The following is a 23,273-nucleotide window of genomic DNA, read 5'->3' as shown; positions in this document are numbered from 1 at the left end:
CTTATGATATACATCTATCCATGAACATCCTTATGATATATCTCTATCCATGAACATCCTTATGATATATCTCTATCCATGAACATCCTTATGATATATCTCTATCCATGAACATCCTTATGATATACATCTATCCATGAACATCCTTATGATATACATCTATCCATGAACATCCTTATGGTATATATCTATCCATGAACATCCTTAAGATATACATCTATCCATGAACATCCTTATGATATACATCTATCCATGAACATCCTTATGGTATATATCTATCCATGAACATCCTTAAGATATACATCTATCCATGAACATCCTTATGATATACATCTATCCATGAACATCCTTATGATATATCTCTATCCATGAACATCCTTATGATATATATCTATCCATGAACATCCTTATGATATACATCTATCCATGAACATCCTTATGGTATACATCTATCCATGAACATCCTTATGATATACATCTATCCATGAACATCCTTATGATATATCTCTATCCATGAACATCCTTATGATATATATCTATCCATGAACATCCTTATGATATACATCTATCCATGAACGCAAAGTGACTGCAAGAGACAGGTTGGAATGTACGAATGAAATACGGGAAAAATCAACCTTTTCTTTCTAAATTAGTGGTGTTTGAATTTGTTGATAAAATGTGGGACATGATTATTTGGTTGCAGGACGCTGGACACAGGGCCAAAATGCGGGGCTGTCTCGCACAATCCGGGACAATGTGGTCACCCTACTCCCCTCCTCCCCCTTCTCTCTTATCCTCACCTAGCCGGGGATGGCCGTCTTGAGAGAGCTGATGGAATGTGCTTCCTTTTTTAACGGTGGCTATCTCGCAGACGGACAGAGGCACCACAGTTCAAAGATAACGGAATAGTGAAAGGACATTACTTGGGTCGGAAACATTCTTGGCTGTAAACGGTTCCAACTCCCCACTCTTATACTGAACTTGTCTCCCAGGAAGTTACCACACAACCACATCGCAGCAGCTCTGTCTTATGCTAAGATACAGTATTAGGTGATATGGCTAACCTCAATGTACAGTACCAGTCAAAAGCTTGGACACACCTACTCTTTAAAGAGTTTTTCTTTATTCTTTACTATTTTCTACATTGTGGAATAATAGTGAAGACGTCAACACTATGAAATAACACATATTTTGAGCTGTCGAACACTGTTTTTGGTTACTACATGAATGCAAATGTGTTATTTCATAGTTTTGATGTCTTCACTGTTATTCTACAATGTAGAAAATAGTACAAATAAAGAAAAACCCTGGAATGAGTAGGTGTGTCCAAACTTTTGACTGGTACTGTAGGTATGGCAGGGCTATTGACTCCAATATGAATCCCTAAACAAACCCTGTGTATGATACTACTGGATAGGTGGCAGAGAAGGGATCACTGAGAGCATCAAACATTACAACCATCTCTGCAGCACTCCACCAATCAGGCCTTTATGGTAGACGTCTTAGTAAAAGGCACATGACAGCCCGCTTGGAGTTTGCCAAAAGGCACCATCCCTACGGTGAAGCATGGTGGTGGCAGCATCATGCTGTGGGGGTGTTTTTCAGCAGCAGGGACTGGGAGACTAGTCAGGATCGAGGAAAAGATGAACGGAGCAAAGTACAGAGGGATCCTTGATGAAAACCTGCCTCAGAGGGCTCAGGACCTCAGACTGGGGCGAAGGTTCACCTTCCAACAGGACAACGACCCTAAGCACAAAGCCAAGACAATGCAGGAGTGACTTCGGGACAAGTCTCTCAATGTCCTTGAGTGGCACAGCCAGAGCCCGGACCTGAACCCGATCGAACATCTCTGGAGAGACGTGAAAATAGCTCTGAATACTTATGATGACGGAAAAAAACGAATGTGGAAAAAGTGAAGGGGTCTAAATACTTTCCGAATGCACTGAATAATTTCCGAATGTATGTCTCTAAATGGGTCTGTTCATGAGGTGCTTTAGAGCCATGTTTGGCTGGACCAGTCCCACCCTATACTATAGACTAGTGCCTAGTCACTAGGGTACAGAGGAGTATCATAGAGAGAGTAAATGCTGTAGTCATCAGCTATGCTATGGGGCTTTCACCTCCGCTCCCATCCCGCCCCTCTCCCCCTCCATTGATCGGGAACTAAGAACTCTCTTTAATTGGGTGGATGGGGTTGATCGCCCGTGCGGACGGCAGGGGCCCTGAGGAGTATTGGAGCCGTGTGTGTGTGTGCGTGTGTGTGTGTGTGTGCGTGTGGAACCATTTGGCCTCTGTGCTACCATTGAAAAAGCTGGGGCCTCGAGGCTCTCAGAGCAATCACACATCACACACCCTGGCGGCCATAATGAAGTGAAGCTAGCCTCCCCCACTACCACGCCTGACAACGCTGAGCTGAGGCTGAGCTCACTGACTGACAACTGAGAGGAAACAACCAAAGTTCCCGCTTTCGTTCTCCCTCACTCTAACTGTCTTTCTGGAACTCTCTCTCTCTCCCCCTCTATCACTCTCTCTCTCTCAATCTCCCTCCTCTCTCACTCTCAGTCCCTCTCCACTCTCAGCCCAACTTTACTGAAACCAACAGGTGAAGAAACTGTTGGCGAACTCTCCTGCTCAGTTTTAAGACTTATTATCTGAGCAAGGCGTTGTCATTCACCTTGTCAAGCTGCTCATTGAAACTCCACAAGAGAGCTCCCCTATAGGATAAGCTGATGTAACTTAACGCAAAAGCTCCTTTATAAGCTGGGAGACAGACAAGCTGCTACGCTATTTGTAGTGAGGTGCTGTCATTCCCTCGTGCGTTCGCCATCACTTTGAAGTGAGGTTGCTCTCATCTGCTGTCAATACGCAGAGGAGCTACAGTAGCTCCTCTGCGTATTAGTGTTGCCATCACTAAGCAAGGAGACACTGTCGTTTTCCTCAGGAAGAGAAGGGACGTCTATAAGCTTTACGTTCAGCAGGAAGGTGTAGGAACTTGGATTAAGTGTCATTACACATGCAATTATTAGTGAGTGATGTTGATTAATTGTTCAGTGTCTGTGTGTGTGTGTGTGTGTGTGTGTGTGTGTGTGTGTGTGTGTGTGTGTGTGTGTGTGTGTGTGTGTGTGTGTGTGTGTGTGTGTGTGTGTGTGTGTGTGTGTGTGTGTGTGTGTGTGTGTGTGTGTGTGTGTGTCAGAAAATTATAAAAAATAAGCCTTTCGTGAACTAACACTCGACTATTTTCCTTCTTACTAGTTCTGGCTTTGCTGATAGCTACGTTGAGGAAATATTTACTTACAATGACTGAGATATGTGGTTGTCCCACCTAGCTATTTTAATATGAATGCACTAACTGTAAGTCGCTCTGGATAAAAGCGTCTGCTAGAAGACTCAAATGTAAATGTGTGTGTGTGCATTTGCTGTGTAAAACACGTTTGGGTTGTGTGTGTGTGTGTGTGTGTGTGTCTGTCTGTCCTTACTTGTGGTGCAGCTGTGAAGCGTGCAGGTAAAGCTCCTTCCAGGCCAGGCAGCACTGAATGCAGTCGTTGAGGGTCTGCTTGCTGGACACCACATAGCCTTGAAAGATCCTGTCCAGGGAGATATCTCTGCAGCACAGCCGGATAATCTCATTACTCATCTGGAACAACAACAACACAGAAATGATCGACAACATCAACAACAGAGGCAAGACGCAAGACACCACATTACCAGTACGGCTTGTGTAATACATGAGTAGAAATGACTTAGGCCTTGAGTTATGTATAGAGCCTTGAGTTATCCTGATTACTAGACCTGACCAGGAGAAACTCAGGCTCCTAGTTACCATAATGTGGCCTCACCAGGAGAAACTCAGGCTCCTAGTTACCATGATGTAGCCTCACCAGGAGAAACTCAGGCTCCTAGTTACCATAATGTAGCCTCACCAGGAGAAACTCAGGCTCCTAGTTACCATAATGTGGCCTCACCAGGAGAAACTCATGCTCCTAGTTACCATGATGTGGCCTCACCAGGAGAAACTCAGGGCTCCTAGTTACCATGATGTAGCCTCACCAGCAGAAACTCAGGATCCTAGTTACCATGATGTGGCCTCACCAGGAGAAACTCAGGCTCCTAGTTACCATGATGTGGCCTCACCAGGAGAAACTCAGGGCTCCTAGTTACCATGATGTGGCCTCACCAGGAGAAACTCAGGCTCCTAGTTACCATGATGTGGCCTCACCAGGAGAAACTCAGGCTCCTAGTTACCATGATGTGGCCTCACCAGGAGAAACTCAGGGCTCCTAGTTACCATGATGTAGCCTCACCAGCAGAAACTCAGGATCCTAGTTACCATGATGTGGCCTCACCAGGAGAAACTCAGGGCTCCTAGTTGCCATGATATAGCCTCACCAGGAGAAACTCAGGCTCCTAGTTACCATGATGTAGCCTCACCAGGAGAAACTCAGGGCTCCTAGTTGTAGACTAAAACAATTCCTGGTCAAGTCATTTGGCCAAGAAAAACACACACAAAAGCTCATCTGTGGAATTCATCAAAATAATCTACAGATCCCCCCCTTCCCCTTCCCTCTCTCTCTTTCAACTCCAAGTCTCCAGTCCAAGTGTAACATGTTGTTCTCCTCGGAGTATGTATGATTTTTCATATTCATAGCGCTAAAAAGCCAGGTTGAAGGCCCTGGTGTCCCCCTCCAGGGTTGGATCGCACCAGATGTATGCAGATCTACATCTGTTCTGTGCAGCCTGGCCGGCTCAGACTCTTGATGCAGGTGTGGTTTGTATTATTATACCACGCAGAGCGAGAGAGAAAATGCTATGCTTTAAAGGGGTAGTGTATAATTCCACCAGGAATGAATAATAATTCCACCTATTTAATGTGGTGTGCTTTGGTGTCAGTCATCCATCGCTATGCTGTCTGTCACTGTAATGGGTGCGTGTTGGTGGCAGGGAAGTCAGGCGCAGGAGAACCGAACTTGGTATAAACGGAGTTGTTTAATCAGTGCTTCACAAAACTCCAAAACCAAAATGACAAAATAATAAAAAGTGGGTACAAAACCCGTCGCGCACCAACAATAATACACAAACATACAATCACACAATCTCCGACAAGGACACGAGGGGAAACACAGGGTTAAATACACAACATGTAATTGATGGGATTGGAAACAGGTGTGAAGGAAGACAAGACAAAACCATTGGAAAATGAAAAATGGATCAGTGATGGCTCGAAGGTCGGTGACGTCGACCGCCGAACGCCGCCCGAACAAGGAGAGGGACCGACTTCGGCGGACGTCGTGACAGTCACACTCACATAAGCACTGGTAGGATATAGAGGAAGGGACGGAGAGTGGGGTAGGGAGAGAAGAAACAGGAGAGAAAAGTGTGAGAGAGAGAGAGGAGGGAGAAGGGACAGGAGAGAAAGAGAAAGACAGAGAGAGAGAAAAAGAGGGTGGAAGAGAGAAACAGACAGACACAGAAAGAGAAAGTTAGAGAGCGACAGAGAGAGAGAGAGAGAAAGAGAAAGAGAGAGAGTGACAGAGAGAGAGGAAGAGAGAGCGACAGAGAAAGGAAGAGACAGACAGAGAGAGAGAGTTAGAGGAAGAGACAGACAGAGAGAGAGAGAGAGAGAGAGAGAGAGAGAGAGAGAGGAAGGAGTCAAAGGGAGGAGAGTAATTATTGGGGATGATGTATATAGTGGCGTATGTGGAATGACAGCTTCCCTTTCATTTCTCTGATCAGTGGTTTAATCCTGACAGAGGAACAGCGGGCTGGGGAGCTGAGCCGCCCTGCTCTGTGTGTGTGTGTGTGTGTGTGTGTGTGTGTGTGTGTGTGTGTGTGTGTGTGTGTGTGTGTGTGTGTGTGTGTGTGTGTGTGTGTGTGTGTGTGTGTGTGTGTGTGTGTGTGTGTGTGTGTGTGTGTGTGTGTTTGCGTGTGCGTGTTTGCGTGTGCGTGTTTGCATGTGCGTGTGCGTGTGTTCGAGTGCTCACGGCACCAGGAAAATGTGTTCTACAGGCTGATTACACCGCCAAGCGAATGCCGCTTTTAATGAAGGAGGGGGAGAGAGAGAAAAACACCGGAAATTAAATTGATATGTAAATGACAGAAATGATCATTTGGCCTGAAGGTGGAGAGTGCTAGAGCATTAACCAGCTTATGAGTTAATAATGATTTTTTTTTTCTTTGAGAGAAAAAAATGGAGAGAGAAAGAGAGAGGAGGAAGAAGAAAGGAGAAGACAACACACTGCCCAAATAAAGGAAACCCTTGTGTAAATGAGGGATACAACGTATATTGAAAGCAGGGGCTTCCACACAGGTGTGGTTCCTGAGTTAATTAAGCAATTTCAATCCCGTCCTGCGTAGGCTCAACAGCGTTGTTTTGCTTCAATAGAGTGATCAGGGGCGTGCAACTTCCTTCCCAGAAAACACATTAGTGCAACACATTCGCCAGAAAATAGCTGAATTTTCATCAGATGACAACAGAAGTGCAGCACTATTTGGCTGGCAGCCACACAAGTAAATGAGCTTACAATGAAAAAGCAAGGTCTTTTTTTGCCAAAACAATGCATGGATATTATATTTCTAATGTTTATCGTAGAACTGTTTTGCTTGAAGATATACTTGCATCTTACTGGAGAAAAGTGGGCTACACTGAGAAAAGTAGCAGAGTAAAGTAGCTACCCCATCAGTCAGAGTGCTGTCTGCTGATAAGAATGCCTTTTGGTGAATTCTCATCCAAGCGGAGAATTGCAACTGAAGCACAAAATGTGTCTGATGCCGAGCAGAAATTACAATAAGAAGCATTTTAGATCTGCGTTTACAAAAACTCAGCAAGATATTAACGCGACCTCTGGTATAATAATGACCACTTGCCCATTATTTTGGCTACCGTGGCAAGAAGAAAAGATATCGTGACTTTGAAAGAGGGGCTCCACCAGGCACTGGTGCCACTAACTTTTTTTGCAGCGTCACACAACAGAATATATTTGAGTCATCATCTTACATAGTCATTATCAAGTCATTCACAATGCTTTATTAATAAGTGTAGGGCGCTATAAAAATCTGTGTTGTGGAGAATGCAGACAGAATCACTGAATCCAGACATTAAAACGGAATTCCACAATATTCAAAAATGTACTGAACTTATTAGTATTATATAAATACTGAGCAAAAATATAAACGCAACACGCAACAATTTCAAAGATTTGACTGAGTTACAATTCATATAAGGAAATCAGTCAATTTAAATAAATTCATTAGGCCCTAATCTATGGATTTCACATGACTGGGCCTGGGAGGGTATAGGTCCAACCACTTTGCAGCCAGGCCCACTCACTGGGGAGCCAGGCACAGCCAATCAGAATTCGTTTTTCGTTTACAGAAGAAAATACTCCCCAACACGTGGTCTGTGGTTGTGAGTCCGGTTGACGTACCGACACATTCTCTAAAACGACATTGGAGGCAACTTATGGTAGAGAGAGAAATTAACATTACATGATCTGGCAACAGCTCTGGTGGACATTCCTGCAGTCAGCATACCAATTGCACACACCCTCAAAACATGAGACATCTGAGGCATTGTGTTGTGTGACAAAACTGCACATTTTAGACTGGCCTTTTATTGTCCCCAGCACAAGGTGCACCTACAGTATGTAATGATCATGTTGTTTAATCAGCTTCTTGATATGCCACACCTGTCAGGTGGATGGATTATCTTGGCAAAGGAGAAATGCTCCCTAACACGGATATAAACTAATTTGTGAACAAAATTTGAGAGAAATAAGCTTTTTGTGCGTATGGTAAACTTCTGGGATTTTTAATTTCAGCTCATGAAACATGGGGCCAAGACTTTACATGATGCGTTTATATTTTGTTCAGTGTATATTCAAGAAAACACGAGAAATAAGATAGGAAGCAATATACAGGGTCAGTATCAATACCAAATGTACAATGTGCAGGGATAATGGTGTATTTAAGGTAGATATGTACATATAGGCGGGGATAAGGAGAAAGCCTTCTGGTAGATGGAAAGGTACCCAAAATCCTTCTTAATTAAATGTTAACTACAAAGTAGCCTATGCCTACCTGGCAGAATGATAACATGATTATTTGCATCAATCCTGTTGAATTCAAAGGGTAACTACACCCATAAATCTTAATTTCTTCAATTTTTCCCAGACCTCAAAAGCGGTCTCCTGATGTGGTTTAAGCATTGTTGTGGACATACAACATCCAATTTGGTTGTTTTTCTATTAAAAAAGTGAGATTTTGAGAGAGAAAAAAACTAACAAAAAATTGGGGAAAACTAAATGGAGAAAACAGAATTAGGAATACTTTTTTAACAAAATGTATAGGGCCTTAGAAGTACAATAGACTACTGAGAAGGTATTTAATAAATACTTTGCTACATCGCCCAAGCAGGAATGCGTGATTAAAATATATTTATATGCAACTTAATCCATTGATTGTCATGAATTTTGGGTTGACAATTAGGCTATTTCTTTTATATTTTACTGTCAAAACAGGCCTCCAGAATTTTCCTTCATCTTTATGTGCACTAATAGTATATATAGGTCTAATTCAATTGGTGCTAATTCACCACCTGAGGAGATGGAAACTCAAAACACCAGATCGCTAACTCTAAATACACTACAAGACGAAAAATTTGTGAACACCTGCTCGTCAAAAATCTAATTCCAAAATCATGGGCATTATTTATGGAGTTGGTCCCCCCTTTGCTGCTATAACAGCCTCCACTCTTCTGGGAAGGCTTTCCACTAGATGTTGGAAGTTGGAACATTGCTGCGGGGACTTGCTTCCATTCAGCCACAATAGCATTAGTGAGGTCAGGCACTAATGTTGGGGGATTAGGCCTGTATCACATTCTGCGTTCCAATACATCCAAAAGGTGTTTGATGGGGTTGAGGTCAGGGCTCTGTGCAGGCCAGTCAAGTTCTTCCACACCGATCTAAACAAACTATTGTCATGCAGAAACAGGAAAGGGGCTTCCCCAAACTGTTGCCACAAAGTTGGAAGCACGGAATAGTCTTGAATGTCATTGTATACTGTAGCATTAAGATTTCTCTTCACTGGAACCTAGGGGCCTAGCCAGAACCATGAAAAACAGCCCCAGACCCTTATTCCTCCTCCACCAAACTTTACAGGTGGCACTATGCATTAGGGCAGGTAGCGTTCTCCTGGCATGCGCCAAACACTGATTTGTGTGTCGGACTGCCAGATGGCAAAGCGTGATTTATCACTGCAGATAGTTTTTCCAATGGCAAGGAGCTTTTCAGGCCTTCATGAGAGCCAGTTTCATCATAGCGCTTGATGGTTTTTGCGACTGCACTTGAAGAAACTTTCAACGTTTTTTACATTTTACGGATTGACTGACCTTCATGTCTTAAAGTAAGGATGGACTGCCATTTCTCTTTGCTTATTTGAGCTGTGCCTGCCAAATAATGGACTTGGTCTTTTACCAAATAGGGCTATCTTCTGTATAGTACCCCTACCTTGTCACAACACAACTGATTGGCTCACACGCATTAAGAAGGAAAGAAATTCCACAAATTAACTTTTACCAAGGCACACCTGTTAATTGAAATGTATTCTAGGTGACTACCTCATGAAGCTGGTTGAGAGAATGCCAAGAGTGTGCAAAGCAGTCATCAAGGCAAGAATCTCAAATATAAAATATACACTGCTCAAAAAAATAAAGGGAACACTAAAACAACACAATGTAATTCCAAGTCAATCACACTTCTGTGAAATCAAACTGTCCACTTAGGAAGCAACACTGATTGACAATAAATTTCACATGCTGTTGTGCAAATGGAATAGACAAAATGTGGAAATTATAGGCAATTAGCAAGACACCCCCAAAAAAGGAGTGATTCTGCAGGTGGTGACCACAGACCACTTCTCAGTTCCTATGCTTCCTGGCTGATGTTTTGGTCACTTTTGAATGCTGGCGGTGCTCTCACTCTAGTGGTAGCATGAGACGGAGTCTACAACCCACACAAGTGGCTCAGGTAGTGCAGTTCATCCAGGATGGCACATCAATGCGAGCTGTGGCAAAAAGGTTTGCTGTGTCTGTCAGCGTAGTGTCCAGAGCATGGAGGCGCTACCAGGAGACAGGCCAGTACATCAGGAGACGTGGAGGAGGCCGTAGGAGGGCAACAACCCAGCAGCAGGACCGCTACCTCCGCCTTTGTGCAAGGAGGTGCACTGCCAGCGCCCTGCAAAATGACCTCCAGCAGGCCACAAATGTGCATGTGTCAGCATATGGTCTCACAAGGGGTCTGAGGATCTCATCTCGGTAACTAATGGCAGTCAGGCTACCTCTGGCGAGCACATGGAGGGCTGTGCGGCCCCACAAAGAAATGCTACCCCACACCATGACTGACCCATCGCCAAACCGGTCATGCTGGAGGATGTTGCAGGCAGCAGAACGTTCTCCACGGCGTCTCCAGACTCTGTCACGTCTGTCACATTTGCTCATGTGCTCAGTGTGAACCCGCTTTCATCTGTGAAGAGCACAGGGTGCCAGTGGCGAATTTGCCAATTTTGGTGTTCTCTGGCAAATGCCAAACGTCCTGCACGGTGTTGGGCTGTAAGCGCAACCCCCACCTGTGGACGTCGGGCCCTCATACCACCCTCATGGAGTCTGTTTCTGACCGTTTGAGCAGACACATGCACATTTGTGGCCTGCTGGAGGTCATTTTGCAGGGCGCTGGCAGTGCACCTCCTTGCACAAAGGCGGAGGTAGCGGTCCTGCTGCTGGGTTGTTGCCCTCCTACGGCCTCCCCCACGTCTCCTGATGTACTGGCCTGTCTCCTGGTAGCGCCTCCATGCTCTGGACACTACGCTGACAGACACAGCAAACCTTTTTGCCACAGCTCGCATTGATGTGCCATCCTGGATGAACTGCACTACCTGAGCCACTTGTGTGGGTTGTAGGCTCCGTCTCATGCTACCACTAGAGTGAGAGCACCGCCAGCATTCAAAAGTGACCAAAACATCAGCCAGGAAGCATAGGAACTGAGAAGTGGTCTGTGGTCACCACCTGCAGAATCACTCCTTTTTTGGGGGTGTCTTGCTAATTGCCTATAATTTCCACATTTTGTCTATTCCATTTGCAAAACAGTATGTGAAATTTATTGTCAATCAGTGTTGCTTCCTAAGTGGACAGTTTGATTTCACAGAAGTGTGATTGACTTGGAGTTACATTGTGTTGTTTAAGTGTTCCCTTTATTTTTTTGAGCAGTGTATTTTGATATTACAAAAAGGAGGAGATACAAATCCCATTGGGCAATGAATGGAGAAATGCCCCACCCAGCTGACTGTTGACCCATCGCATTCACGTTGTCATGCTGCGTCACACATTTTTTTAATTTTTATATTCTTTTTTATTTCACCTTTATTTAACCAGGTAAGCCAGTTGAGAACAAGTTCTCATTTACAACTGCGACCTGGTCAAGATAAAGCAAAGTAGTGCGACAAAAACAACAACACAGAGTTACACATAAACAAACGTACAGTGAATAACACAATAGAAAATAAAAATTTAAAAAGCTATGTACAGTGTGTGCAAATGTAGAAGAGTAGGGAGGTAGGCAATAAATAGGCCCTAGAGGCGAAAATAATTACAATTTAGCATTAATTCTGGAGTGATAGATGTGCAGATGATGATGTGCAAGTAGAGATACTGGGGTGCAAAAGAGCAAGAGGGTAAGTAATAATATGGGGATGAGGTAGTTGGGTGTGCTATTTACAGATTGGCTGTGTACAGATACAGTGATCGGAAAGACGCTCTGACAGCTGATTCTTAAAGTTAGTGAGGGAGATATAAGACTCCAGCTTCAGAGATGTTTGCAATTCCTTCCAGTCATTGGCAGCAGAGAACTGGAAGGAGAGGCGGCCAAAGGAAGTGTTGGCTTTGTGCAATATACCAGTGCAATATTCCTGCTGGAAAGCGTTCTACGAGTGGGTGTTGCTATGGTCACCAGTGAGCTGAGATAAGGTGGGGCTTTACCTAGCAAAGAGTTATAGATGACCTGGAGCCAGTGGGTTTGGCGACAGATATGTAGTGAGGGCCAGCCAACGACAGCATAGACGTCGCAGTGGTGGGTAGAATATCGGGCTTTGGTGATAAAACGGATGGCACTGTGATAGACTACATCCAGTTTGCTAAGTAGAGTGTTGGGGGCTATTTTGTAAATGACATCGCCGAAGTCAAGAATCGGTAAGATAGTCAGTTTTACGAGGGTATGTTTGGCGGCATGAGTGAAGGAGGCTTTGTTGCAAAATAGGAAGGTTGCTAAGCTAATCGTCACACAATCCCTTCTCAAAGTCAGTGTTCCAAAAGCTATAGGATATTCCAAAGCTTTACGATATTACAGAGAACTATTAATTAGTTAATTATCTCACATCTTGGAAAATATTTGCAATGCTGTACTTCTTGTTCACGAACTTCATGCTAATGTTCTGTTTTTGAGCTAGCGCCCAACTGAATCCCATTCACGCCTTGAAATAGAGCTCTCGTTGTTCCAGAATCACCCAGAATGCACCGCGCAGCCCATTGACAACTTATGGGAAATGTACAATGTGCATTAATAATGTAGATTCCCATATCCTCAAAATGATCTCTATAGGAAAGCAACGTTACTCTGCTCTCACTCTGGGCAGAAAACCCGTTCACAGCTCAGTGGCAGAGACAAACAGCAAGTTGACCTCGGTGAGTAAGACTCCTAAATTGATCGTGCATTTTGTTTAGGCGACCTTACAGCTAGCTAGCTACTTTGGTATTATTGTGTGTAGCTTTGTTGTCTAGCTAGCTAGCCAGCCAGCCCAGAGAGAGAGAGCATTGCATTTTTGATTTTTCTAATGTTTCTACCAACCAACCTTCTTATAAAAACAAAATGAAACATTGGTTCACAAAAAAATGAATTCTTCACATATTAGTGTTATTTAACACGATTTAACACTGTTAATCATAGGAATTAGTGGTTTCGGGGGGGATTATCCCTTTAATACTAAGAAAATGTATGTCTGAATCCTATTCACTAGTGCATTAGTCGACCAGTGTCCATTGGGATGCATTGACTAGTTAACCATGAGCGTGTGCATATTCATCAATTACCGCTAGGTCCAAAATTATCATACTACTTCAGCTATTATTATATGGGATTTATTATTTCGTTTTTATGTTTTCCTCTCTGGGCATTAGTGGAAACAGTGTCCTACAGTCACAAGGCCATGGCCTCAGGGTCTGTGGGCTTGGGAAATGACATTAAACATTGTCGTGTTGTGTTCTCTCTCTCCAGCAGCACAAAGAAAAGCAAGAAATGAACACAATGGTTAGTGAGGCCCCTGCAGCAGGGAGGCACGGGCGGGTGGTAAGGCAGACTTACACACACACACACATGCACGCACAGGCGAATGTCCACACACACACATTAGATCTATACATACGTGCACACAAACAAACCCTGCTGCTACCATGAGTCAAATGGACTCTGATTAGAAATGATTAGCCAAAAACTCAAACACATCAGACAGAGCTGGTTCTACTCCAGCATTCAGAAAGAGAAAAATCAGATTGAATCTTCATTTTTTATTTTTTTTTGCTGAAAAAAACACACATAGTTTATTTTCTGTTATTTTACGCCATTGGATGGAGAAAAGCCTCTCAACTATGAGACCAGTGAAAATGTAGTGAGAGTGGTGGTGAACACAGCAGTAGCAACACACACACACACACACACACACACACACACACACACACACACACACACAGCTGGTGGTACAGGAATAACTTGGGGCCATTAGAGTTACATAAAACACAGTAATATTTTCTGCGTTCCTTCCCTGCCAATGACAACAGTGGCGGTTGAGGGTTGCTGAGCGATTGCTGAGCGGAGGGACCGGCGGTAGACGATCCGAGCCAAGTCTACGAACCAGCTAGTGTGATCCAGGTCATTGGTCACCAATGATGCCTTCATGATGCCTTCAAACTCCCGGCCTGCTCTACACAGAATGCCTTTATGCGGTATTGCCACAGTGCACATACTGCAGCAGCAAAATGGTTGTAAAAACCATGGCTTTCCTTTCAGAGGGGTTTGGAGGAATAATAAAAAAAGGGGGCTCGGAGGGCAGAGAAAAAGCCCCGTCGCGTCGTAAAAATCACAGAGGACTAGTGGAGAAAGAAGCCAAAAGGACATGTGGATGGACATAAAAGCACATCTGTGATGCTTGGAGCATGGGACCGCTTCAGTCCGTGTGAAGTTATCAGCATATTATATTATAATAAACAGAGAAAACCCTGCTAAAACAAACTGCTATTTAAAATAAGCACTAATTTCCCCCAAGCATTATTGAACAGAAGGTCCACTGTAACTTCTTTGTAAGTAACACTAGTTACCTTCTTGCTGGTGGGAGAAACCGTGACAACAGAACAGACTTGGGGTTGCATCGCTCTCTCGCTCGTGGAGAAGGAGAGAGACGGAGAGATGGAGGGAGAGACCCGGGCATTTTGTCTGAGGCTGCGGAGGTGTTGGATGAAGGCTGATCTGACCCGAGCGGATCAGGAAGAAGTGAGAGAGGGAGGGAGAGAGAGGGGCTCCTTTGAAACCTCCGTGGCTGGCGGGCCTTTGAGCTAGGTTATGTTTCTCCCCTCCCCACACCCCCACTAACCCCAAGGAAACAATTAGATCAAATGTTTTGTGCCAGTCAGTCTCTCTCCTTGATGTATTATCAAAGGGCCGGAGAGAGAGAAAAGGAGGGAGACGGAGGAAGGAAAAAAATGAACAAGAAAAGGAATACGGTCGGTGGGACAGCAACAAACGATTCCAGCGACGGGAGAGGGGAAGGTCAGGGCGTAATTATGAGAGGTTAAACGCTTTTCCCGGCTTCGCCTGTCTAGGAGATTGAAATAAAAATGGCGGGATAGTAAAACGAGTGTGGCCCTCTACTCGGCTAACATGGAAGGGGTGTCGTGGCTGTGATCTGTACATGTTCTCTCTCTCTCTCTTTCTCTGTTACTACAAGCTGATCCCTCCTCAGAGGAACAGAGGGGCAGTAGTGCGCTCTGATTGGAGTGTAACATGAGAGAGGACCTGAGGGTCCAGCTGATTGGTTGGAAATATATTCTCAGAAGGAGCGGTAAATGGTTGGAGTTAGGACGGGATATGACTGGGTGTCTCAGTGAAGCAGGGTTAGGGTCAATACCATTTCAATTCTTCAGTCAATTGATTCAAAAATCGAATTGATCCCAACCTTTCACTGGAGTGAATCTGACAGAGGGGAGGGTCCGTCCCAAACAATACAAAAACACAACGGTTTCTCTACCTTTCTGAAGAGAGCGGTGAGTCTCTCGCGGGTGTTGTAGTAGACAGAGTTGACCCAGATGAGGCGGATGAGGTTGAGGATGTGGGCCAGCTTAGGAACCACCTCTCTGGGCTTGAGCTGAGCCATCTCCTCACATGGCTCCCTCAGCAGGGACAGGAAGGACAGGTTGGACTGGGCTTGGAGAGAGCCATCCTAGAAACACAGACATGGCGTCTCAAATGACACCCTATTCACTACGTAGTGCGCTACTTTCAACCAGAGCCCTAGTAGGGAGTGGAGAGGTAGGACTTGGAAAGAGGGTATTGGTTTGAGGTGAACTTTGGTGAGCTGAACTCAATTTCAATGACTTATGAATAGACTAATCTACAGTGTCTGAATTCAGAATTCTTGCATAATCAGTGTGTGTGTGCGTGTGCGTGTGCGTGTGCGTGTGTGTGTGTGTGTGTGTGTGTGTGTGTGTGTGTGTGTGTGTGTGTGTGTGTGTGTGTGTGTGTGTGTGTGTGTTTGTATCTGCTTGGCACCTGGATCTGCTTGGCCAGCTTGCAGAAGGGGGGTACGTAGGAGGACTTGGAGAGCTGCAGTGTGGTCTGGACGTGACGGACCCCGGGCTTCTGCAACTGCTGGCTGATCCCAGAGAGGTCGGCACAACGACTCCTCCAGAAGGAGATCTCCTCCAGGGGTCCAGAGCTGTCCCCCGTCTCCACCGTCTCCTGAGCATTCAGCACCTCCTTGATCTGACGGGTCCAGTGGATCATCACCACTGGGGAGGGGAGGAGGACAGAGGGGAGGAAAGGACCAGAGAAGGGACAGAGAAAGGAGAGGGAGAGGACAGAAGACGGCAGGGCAGTTGGGTTAGATGAGGGTGAGGATAACAGAGGCAGGTACATTAGGAGTAACATGAATTGGAAAGTGAAAATGTTGTGATATTTATGACAATACGCCGCCGCCAGCTTCACACGCACACACACACACACACACACACACCCCCGCCCCAGGCTTACTCTCCAGTCTCTGCACCAGCTCCTTGTCCTTGCTGGCCACCTCCGGGCTATGCTGCAGGGTCTCCATAGGGATATACAGCACTGTGTTGCCCACCAGCTTGAACCTGGTGTCTGCACACACATGCACGCACGCACGCACGCACGCACACACACACACACACACAAACATTAATATACGAAACGCCATCTAATCATATTACGGTGTTGACAACAATGCAGATCACGCATTCGGAAGCGTTCGTATATTTGATTTCCAAGAAATACAGCCATTTTAAATGGACTTCCTAGAAAACGCCTGGCGTTGTATATCTCCAGAATAGTGTTAAGGATAACGAAGGTAGCTAATGGTTCAACACTGTAACGTGTTCCCCTCCGTCACGTAGACGACGCTCAAATATCTAGCACATCGACACGAACCAGGGCAAACCAACGTTCACTGCTCCTACTGTAGCCCACCGAGTAGAAGTTAGCGGTTCCCCGCATCTCTCACCCTGCGCCTCAAACATGTCCCACCACTTGAGCGCGAAATGCAGGAGTGAAAGGTTGACCAAAAACAACTACAATGCAGAGAAACATGAAAGAAAAATGGTTTGAATGAACGAACAAGTGGTTGGTGGGTCCAGAGTGCATTGGCCTGATAAATGAAGAGATGAAAGAGAACAGGGTCGGAGTATCAGTGCGAACCAGAGACTCTGGCTGTACTGCCTCTTGACTGGGAGGATAGTTAGGACACACACATACACACACACACAGAGCAAGACTGGAAGCACAACAGAGAGATGCTCTGGCCTTTACGGGAAGAGTAAGAACACAAAAACAGAAGGAGAAATAATGAGACAACTCAGAGCAGCGAAGGTGAACAAAACCGCTAAAGAGCAATGTTGTTTTGGGTGTGTGTGTTTTGGGTGTGTGTGTTACGGGTGTGTGTGTTACGGGTGTGTGTGTTACGGGTGTGTGTGTTACGGGTGTGTGTGTTTTGGGTGTGTGTGTTACAGGTGTGTGTGTTACAGGTGTGTGTGTTTTGGGTGTGTGTGTCTGCTTGAATCCATGTGTGTGTCTGATTGGGAACCTTTCGTGGATAAGTACCTATACATGTCTGTGTATAGATATAGATTTTGTTGTGCTTTGTGTATTTCTATGTATCCAGTTAGTTGACCTTTGGCAGACTGGAGTGAATGGATGAAGACACAGAGGACGAGGTAAAGCTTTGCCTTCTGGACAAATACATCTGCTTCCTGATTGCTAGTGCGGCGTGCCAGGCGTGGGTGAAACTTGTAGAACAGAGGCCATATTACGTGGGCTGTCCTCGCCTCTCACCTCAATTAGATATTTATGTAGTACATGTATTAAAGGCACCATCTGCAGTCACAGTGGTTGCATAGGTTGCGTCTCAAATGGCACCATATTCCCTATGTCGTGCACTGCTTTTGACCAGTGCCATTGGGATCTGTTGAAAAGTAGTGCACTATATATGGAATCGGGTGCCATTGAGACGAACACAATTATTTGTTTGGCTCAGTAAGTTTTACATGTCGATATCTCGCAACAAGGAGAATGTTGTTGAGTTCACCCTGGAGGAATGGTATCCTTGAAATGTTTCATTTTTTCTAAGGTAATTGACTGAATATGATTCTTAAAATTAGTTAGGGGGAGGAGAGAAAAAAACAAAGAATGAAAGTACTACTGTCAGAATGTAATATTGCCCAAACCATTGGCTGATTATCCCACGAGTCTGACTGAGCTGCTGCTTCAGGTGAAGTGTGTGTGTGTGTGTGTGTGTGTGTGTGTGTGTGTGTGTGTGTGTGTGTGTGTGTGTGTGTGTGTGTGTGTGTGTGTGTGTGTGTGTGTGTGTGTGTGTGTGTGTGTGCGTGCGTGCGTGCGTGCGTGCGTGCGTGCGTGCGTGCGTGCGTGCGTGCGTGCGTGCGTGCGTGCGTGCGTGCGTGCGTGTGTGTGTGTGTGCATGTGCGTGTGCGTGTGTGTCTGTGTGTGTGTGTGTGTGTGTGTGTGTCCCAGAGTACGTGTGTGTACGTGTGTGACTCTGACTGCACTGCGTGACTACACTTTTACTCAGAACCTTGACCATTTTACTGAGAAGAAGAAGCACCAATAACACAATAAGACTCTATAGGCTGCTACAACACATGAAAGAACAACTAAATCAACCGTGAAGCATGAAACAGATCAATGTTTTGCTGTCAAAGCAGTCGTTTTGTCAAAGGGAAAAATGGTGTGTAATCTTCATTGTTGTTGAGGTTCTCTCTCAGATTTTTTTTTTTTTTTTTTAGGTCTGAGCTGGTCACTTTTTAGATACATTAGTGCAAAGAGGCTGCTCATGGGACCTCATGGGGAGAGAGAGGGGGATGAAATAGACAGAAGTGGAGGTGAAAGAGAGGGGGATAAGGTGTGGAGGGTTTACAATAGATGAGAGAAAGCGGGACTCCTGTGGAGCTGGGGAGGAAGAAGTGCGGGTACTGTGTGACAACTCTGGGTGGCGCTGTGGTGAAGTGGCGCACGTGTGGAAGGCTAACGCTAGGTGGCGCTGTGGCGACTCGAGGAGCCACCTGTGACTTCGCAGCACCTACCTGTGAGGTTTGTGAGGAAGCGATGCATGTGGGCGGAGTAGTTGTTCTTGATGCTCTCGGGCCAGGCGGTGCTGAGGGTGACCTGGGGGGCGTGCACTCCGTTCATCATCCTCAGCAGGCTCTCGGTGGCGTTGCCCCGCACCGTACCAAACTGCACCGTGCTCTCAAACGTCTCCTCGAGGATCAGACCACCATCAGAGCGGACGAAGAAGGCCAGCTGGTCTACCACCTGTAAGGAGGGGGGAGAGGGGAGGAGAAGGAGCACCAGACAATGGTTGGAAGAAAGAGGAGGGGGTGTGGAGAGGCAGGAAACACAAGTGGGTTATATGTTTGAACACATTAGCGAAAGATGTAAAAATACATAATTCAATTCTGCATTCTCTTATTCTCCTTTGTGTTAGGAGGAGGAAACTAACTGGTGTAGTGCCGCCTGAAAACGCAGACATTTTTCTTCTCTTTTAGACGGTGCTTGGTATTCAGGGACATCATTATCTCAATCTACAAAGCTCCAATCATTTGTAATAATAATAATGCACTGACGGTGAAATACGAGGAAGGCGCTCAAGGAAGAATCTCTACCTTGTTCTAACTGTGTGTGAACAGGGCTGGGGCTGGGGCAGTAGCTACCTGAGATCTCTACTTAAGGATATCTACTTTGGGGCAAATCCTAACATTCATTCAACTAAAGTCTCCTATTGACATCAATGTATGGCTAAGTGGAAATCCGACTCAAGTGAAGGTTATGATTCGACCCAATATGAGCGGTTATCGAGGCTGTACCTGAGATGGCATGGCGTACTCCACCCGGAGGCCATCGTAGGGGTCTGGGTAGACCACTAGGGTCCTGTTGGAGCTGTCCAGGATGAACTTATCCAGGGCTTTCTCGTTCTCCTCTGACCAAGGTAGCTTAGACATGCCAGTCAGAGCCACGCGGTTTTTAAACAGCGTCCTCTGGAGAAGAAAAAAAGGGAAAGGTGAAAAACTTAAGACAAGAAAACAATCAATCAATCAAATGTATTCATAAAGCCCATTTTACAACAACAGTTGTCACAGAGGTTCTTACTAATGTCACTGAGTAGCAACATATCCCTCCCCCATCCGGTCTTCCTTAACAAGCAATTCCAAACCCCCAGAAGCTTTTTCAATAATAACAACACACAGTATCATTTCTTTATGGAGAGGACAGAGGAGAAACAGCTAGCCTACCCCCAAAATCTGTTATTAGTACCAAAATATGGCATGGTCATATTACCATGCGGATAGATACAGGGCTGTGGTGCTCTGCTCTGCTGTCTTGTAATGTAGAATATGTTAGCAGGCAGACTGTGTAGCGGATGGGAGTTAGATCACTAACACTGTAGCTACACCACCCCCGCCCCCTACGCTCCACAGCTGCTGCCATCTTCCACAGGGCTACGGTCACTGCATGGAAATGCCATCTCTGTGTGTGTGGGTGGGTGTGTGTTCAGAGTGGTAATTAATGATATTAATTCAATTGATGAGAGAGACAGTGACTGTGCAGGTTCACTGACCAGCTGCTCACAAATCACCTCCTCTTGTTCTCCACAATTATACCATTGTGTCCAATAGACTGAAACTGTCTTTTGACGTTTTGTAGTGTGTGTGTGTGTGTGTGTGTGCGTGTGTGCGTGTGTGTGCTAATCTGCAATGGAGACACGGTGTAATTTGATACCATCGTGTGTAAGTCTTCTGATGCTACATTGTATTTGACAATCAATTCATTACTGTTGACAGGACATTCGCTATAGGGGGATACAGTATCATGATGGATTTACCAGGCCCACGGTGTACGTGTCCACTTCTTCTACGGTCACAGCCGTTCCTTGGCTGCTTTCCTCTTGAATCTCCTCTGTGCGTCACAGACACAGGCAAACACACGCACAGACAATACACACACACACACACACACACATACACACAACACATTTCAATAAGGATATGTAATTACTGCGACAGGCCGACTCACGATTTTCATAACTACATCTTATTTTCTGTATTGTCAAGATAATCTCTGCTATTTTCTTTTCTGTCATTCTGGGGGGTGCAGTCATTACTTTCCGCAGTCTTTCTCTTTTATTTAACCTTTAATTGACTACGAGTTCAATGCCGGTAAACGTCTGCTCCTGTAATAACTTCATGACACAATTTAGACATTTCGGATAAAAGTATCTGTTGCAAAATCTATTTTATGCCTTGTCATTTGAATAACCTTTTGGCAACCGAATCAATGAGTGTAAAAATAGCTAATTGAGTCATTTGGATCGTTTGAGCAGTGAAGACAACAAGCTGCATGGTTACATGGTTCCTGATGACATGTTCAGCAGGGCACAACCTTCTCAGGTAGAAATACATTATGGAGAACGGACTGACATGATAGATCGCGTATGCTTCCAGATGACGTGGAGAAAAGGAATCATTTCCTGCTGTTGTTGTCTCATGTCACTCCTCCATCAACCAAACTGCCTTGCAGGACGTGGAACTCATATTCACGTTGAAATATTGAGCGCCCGCCATTCAAATAATGTAAACAAATTTCCAATTTTTTTATTTGTCACTGCACTTTCATATGACTCTCAGTGAAACTGGCAGAACAACTAGCTAAATGTATTTATATTTTTACGTGTGACAGTGTTTAAATAGTGAGAAAAGAAAAACAAAACGGTGGCTATTTCCTGCACAAATTCTGTGCATGGACATTGGTTGCCAGTGCAGTGACTTGATCAGCTGTGTAGCTAACTGTTGTTTTAATGTCTATGGCTGTCGCTAGCTAGCTTACTGACGCAGCTAGCTAGCTAGTCGGCTAGCTCTTTCTTCACTGACATGAAAAGCATGCTTAGCCTGTTTAAACTACCCTGAAGTTGTAGACATGCAGCTCCACAATTAAGAGGAACTGACTGTTATCTTAAAGCATTTTTTTCAGTCAAAGATGATTTCAGTGACTGGCTCAGCTGTTACTGGACACATTTATGCTAGCTTTTGTGCCCATAGTCAAATTTCTAAAATAATCCTGAGCTAGATGTAAAATGGGCCGACTTCTTCACCAAAAAAACATCAACGTTATTGAGAGATGTTTTGTTTCAGCTTAGATTCATTTAGACTGTTTTGAGGCAGAAATGGGGTTCAGCAACAGACGATGTGGCCTAGGTAATATTTGTGAACGTTAGACAGTCCATTGTAGCCGGACTACTCTTCATCTATCCCACTGTCCGTTGTGAGAAACGAGACAGATCAGTGCAGGCGGAATCGACACGCTGTCTGATGTAAGACAATGGCAAGCTCCTCTATACGCAATACAATATTTCTACGTGCAACGTTTATAGCGTTGATCGCACCCACCTGAACATGAGCCTGGTTGTGTGACATGCTAGACTAGTTAGTATATAGAGTCCAGGTTTGGTTATGTTAGCCTGGTCTACGATCTCTTTGTGTAATCCTGCCAACTCTATTGCTGTCCTTCTCAAGGCAAACATGAGGAACTTAACGTAGCAGGCGTTTCTTTCTTTCTGATCCTGACGAGATTTTTTTTTTTTTGTAAGGGAGTTTCTCTTCTGCACTGTTCAACCAATCCAGTAAATGTGGAGGAGGAGTTAACAGTGTCACCGTATTAAAGTCCAAAAGCGGACATTGCATCACAGGCTCTCTTTCCATTTCCCCTAAACACCGGATGCACCCTGTTGATCCGACCCAGCAGAGGGTGGACAATGAGTGACAAGGAGTTGGCACGATAACACAAACAGACTTCCTGGCACTCAGGTTTGGTTATATCTCCTCTAGGCCTTTACCTCCAGGCTGCGTCTCCTTGTCTTCAGGCAGGCTCTCCTCGGGAGCAGGCGTGATGCTCTGGTTCTTGGCCTTTTTGCTCTTACCAGAGCTGGAGCGCTTGGACTTGCCCGAGGACTTGCCCGAGCGGGGCGTCTCTGGGTCCGCCATGGCCAACGAACCAGCCGCTGATGTTTGTCGTCAGCTGTAGAGGAGAGGAGAATAAAAAAAGAAAGATATACTGATGCACTGACTCAGTGAAGGTGAATAAACGGAGCCTTTGAGTCCCCTCCAATTACCCTCCATAGGAAACCCTACTCCCTCTGATTCAGAGGGGTTGGGTTAAATGTGGAAGACACATTTCAGCTGAATACATTCAGTTGGACAACTGACTAGGTATCCCCCTTTCCCTAGGACAATGTGGTGGTCCAGCCAAGGGAGTAAATGCTTGCAAATGTGTGTGAGACAGACAGTCCTGCTGTCTGGAGGAAACATCTGAGACAAAAGTAATAAACTCAAAACGGCAACAGGTTCATGAACTATTTATCTATCTGGGGCTGATATCCCCTCTCTG

At 45.1% G+C, this 23,273-nt stretch overlaps 1 protein-coding gene across 1 annotated transcript in view; it reads right to left on the bottom strand.

Annotated features, from left to right (window-relative positions):
• LOC129844911 (dynein axonemal heavy chain 2-like) overlaps window positions 1–23,273 on the bottom strand; it is a gene marked incomplete at its 3' end in the record, with an annotated part of 76,943 nt that overhangs the window by 52,808 nt on the left and 862 nt on the right. Inside the window, exons 2-9 of the mRNA XM_055913070.1 lie at window positions 22,723–22,904; window positions 20,716–20,789; window positions 19,700–19,870; window positions 18,920–19,148; window positions 16,338–16,448; window positions 15,858–16,096; window positions 15,337–15,528; window positions 3,477–3,634 (exon numbers count right to left, since the gene is read on the bottom strand). Coding sequence (XP_055769045.1) covers window positions 3,477–3,634; window positions 15,337–15,528; window positions 15,858–16,096; window positions 16,338–16,448; window positions 18,920–19,148; window positions 19,700–19,870; window positions 20,716–20,789; window positions 22,723–22,870 — 1,322 coding nt within the window. The remainder of the gene's footprint in view (window positions 1–3,476; window positions 3,635–15,336; window positions 15,529–15,857; window positions 16,097–16,337; window positions 16,449–18,919; window positions 19,149–19,699; window positions 19,871–20,715; window positions 20,790–22,722; window positions 22,905–23,273) is intronic.

Source organism: Salvelinus fontinalis, unplaced genomic scaffold (assembly GCF_029448725.1).
Source record: "Salvelinus fontinalis isolate EN_2023a unplaced genomic scaffold, ASM2944872v1 scaffold_0248, whole genome shotgun sequence".
NCBI lineage: Eukaryota > Metazoa > Chordata > Actinopteri > Salmoniformes > Salmonidae > Salvelinus > Salvelinus fontinalis.
The sequence above is the reverse complement of the archived record's forward strand: the minus strand, read 5'-3'. Positions and strand labels throughout refer to the sequence as shown.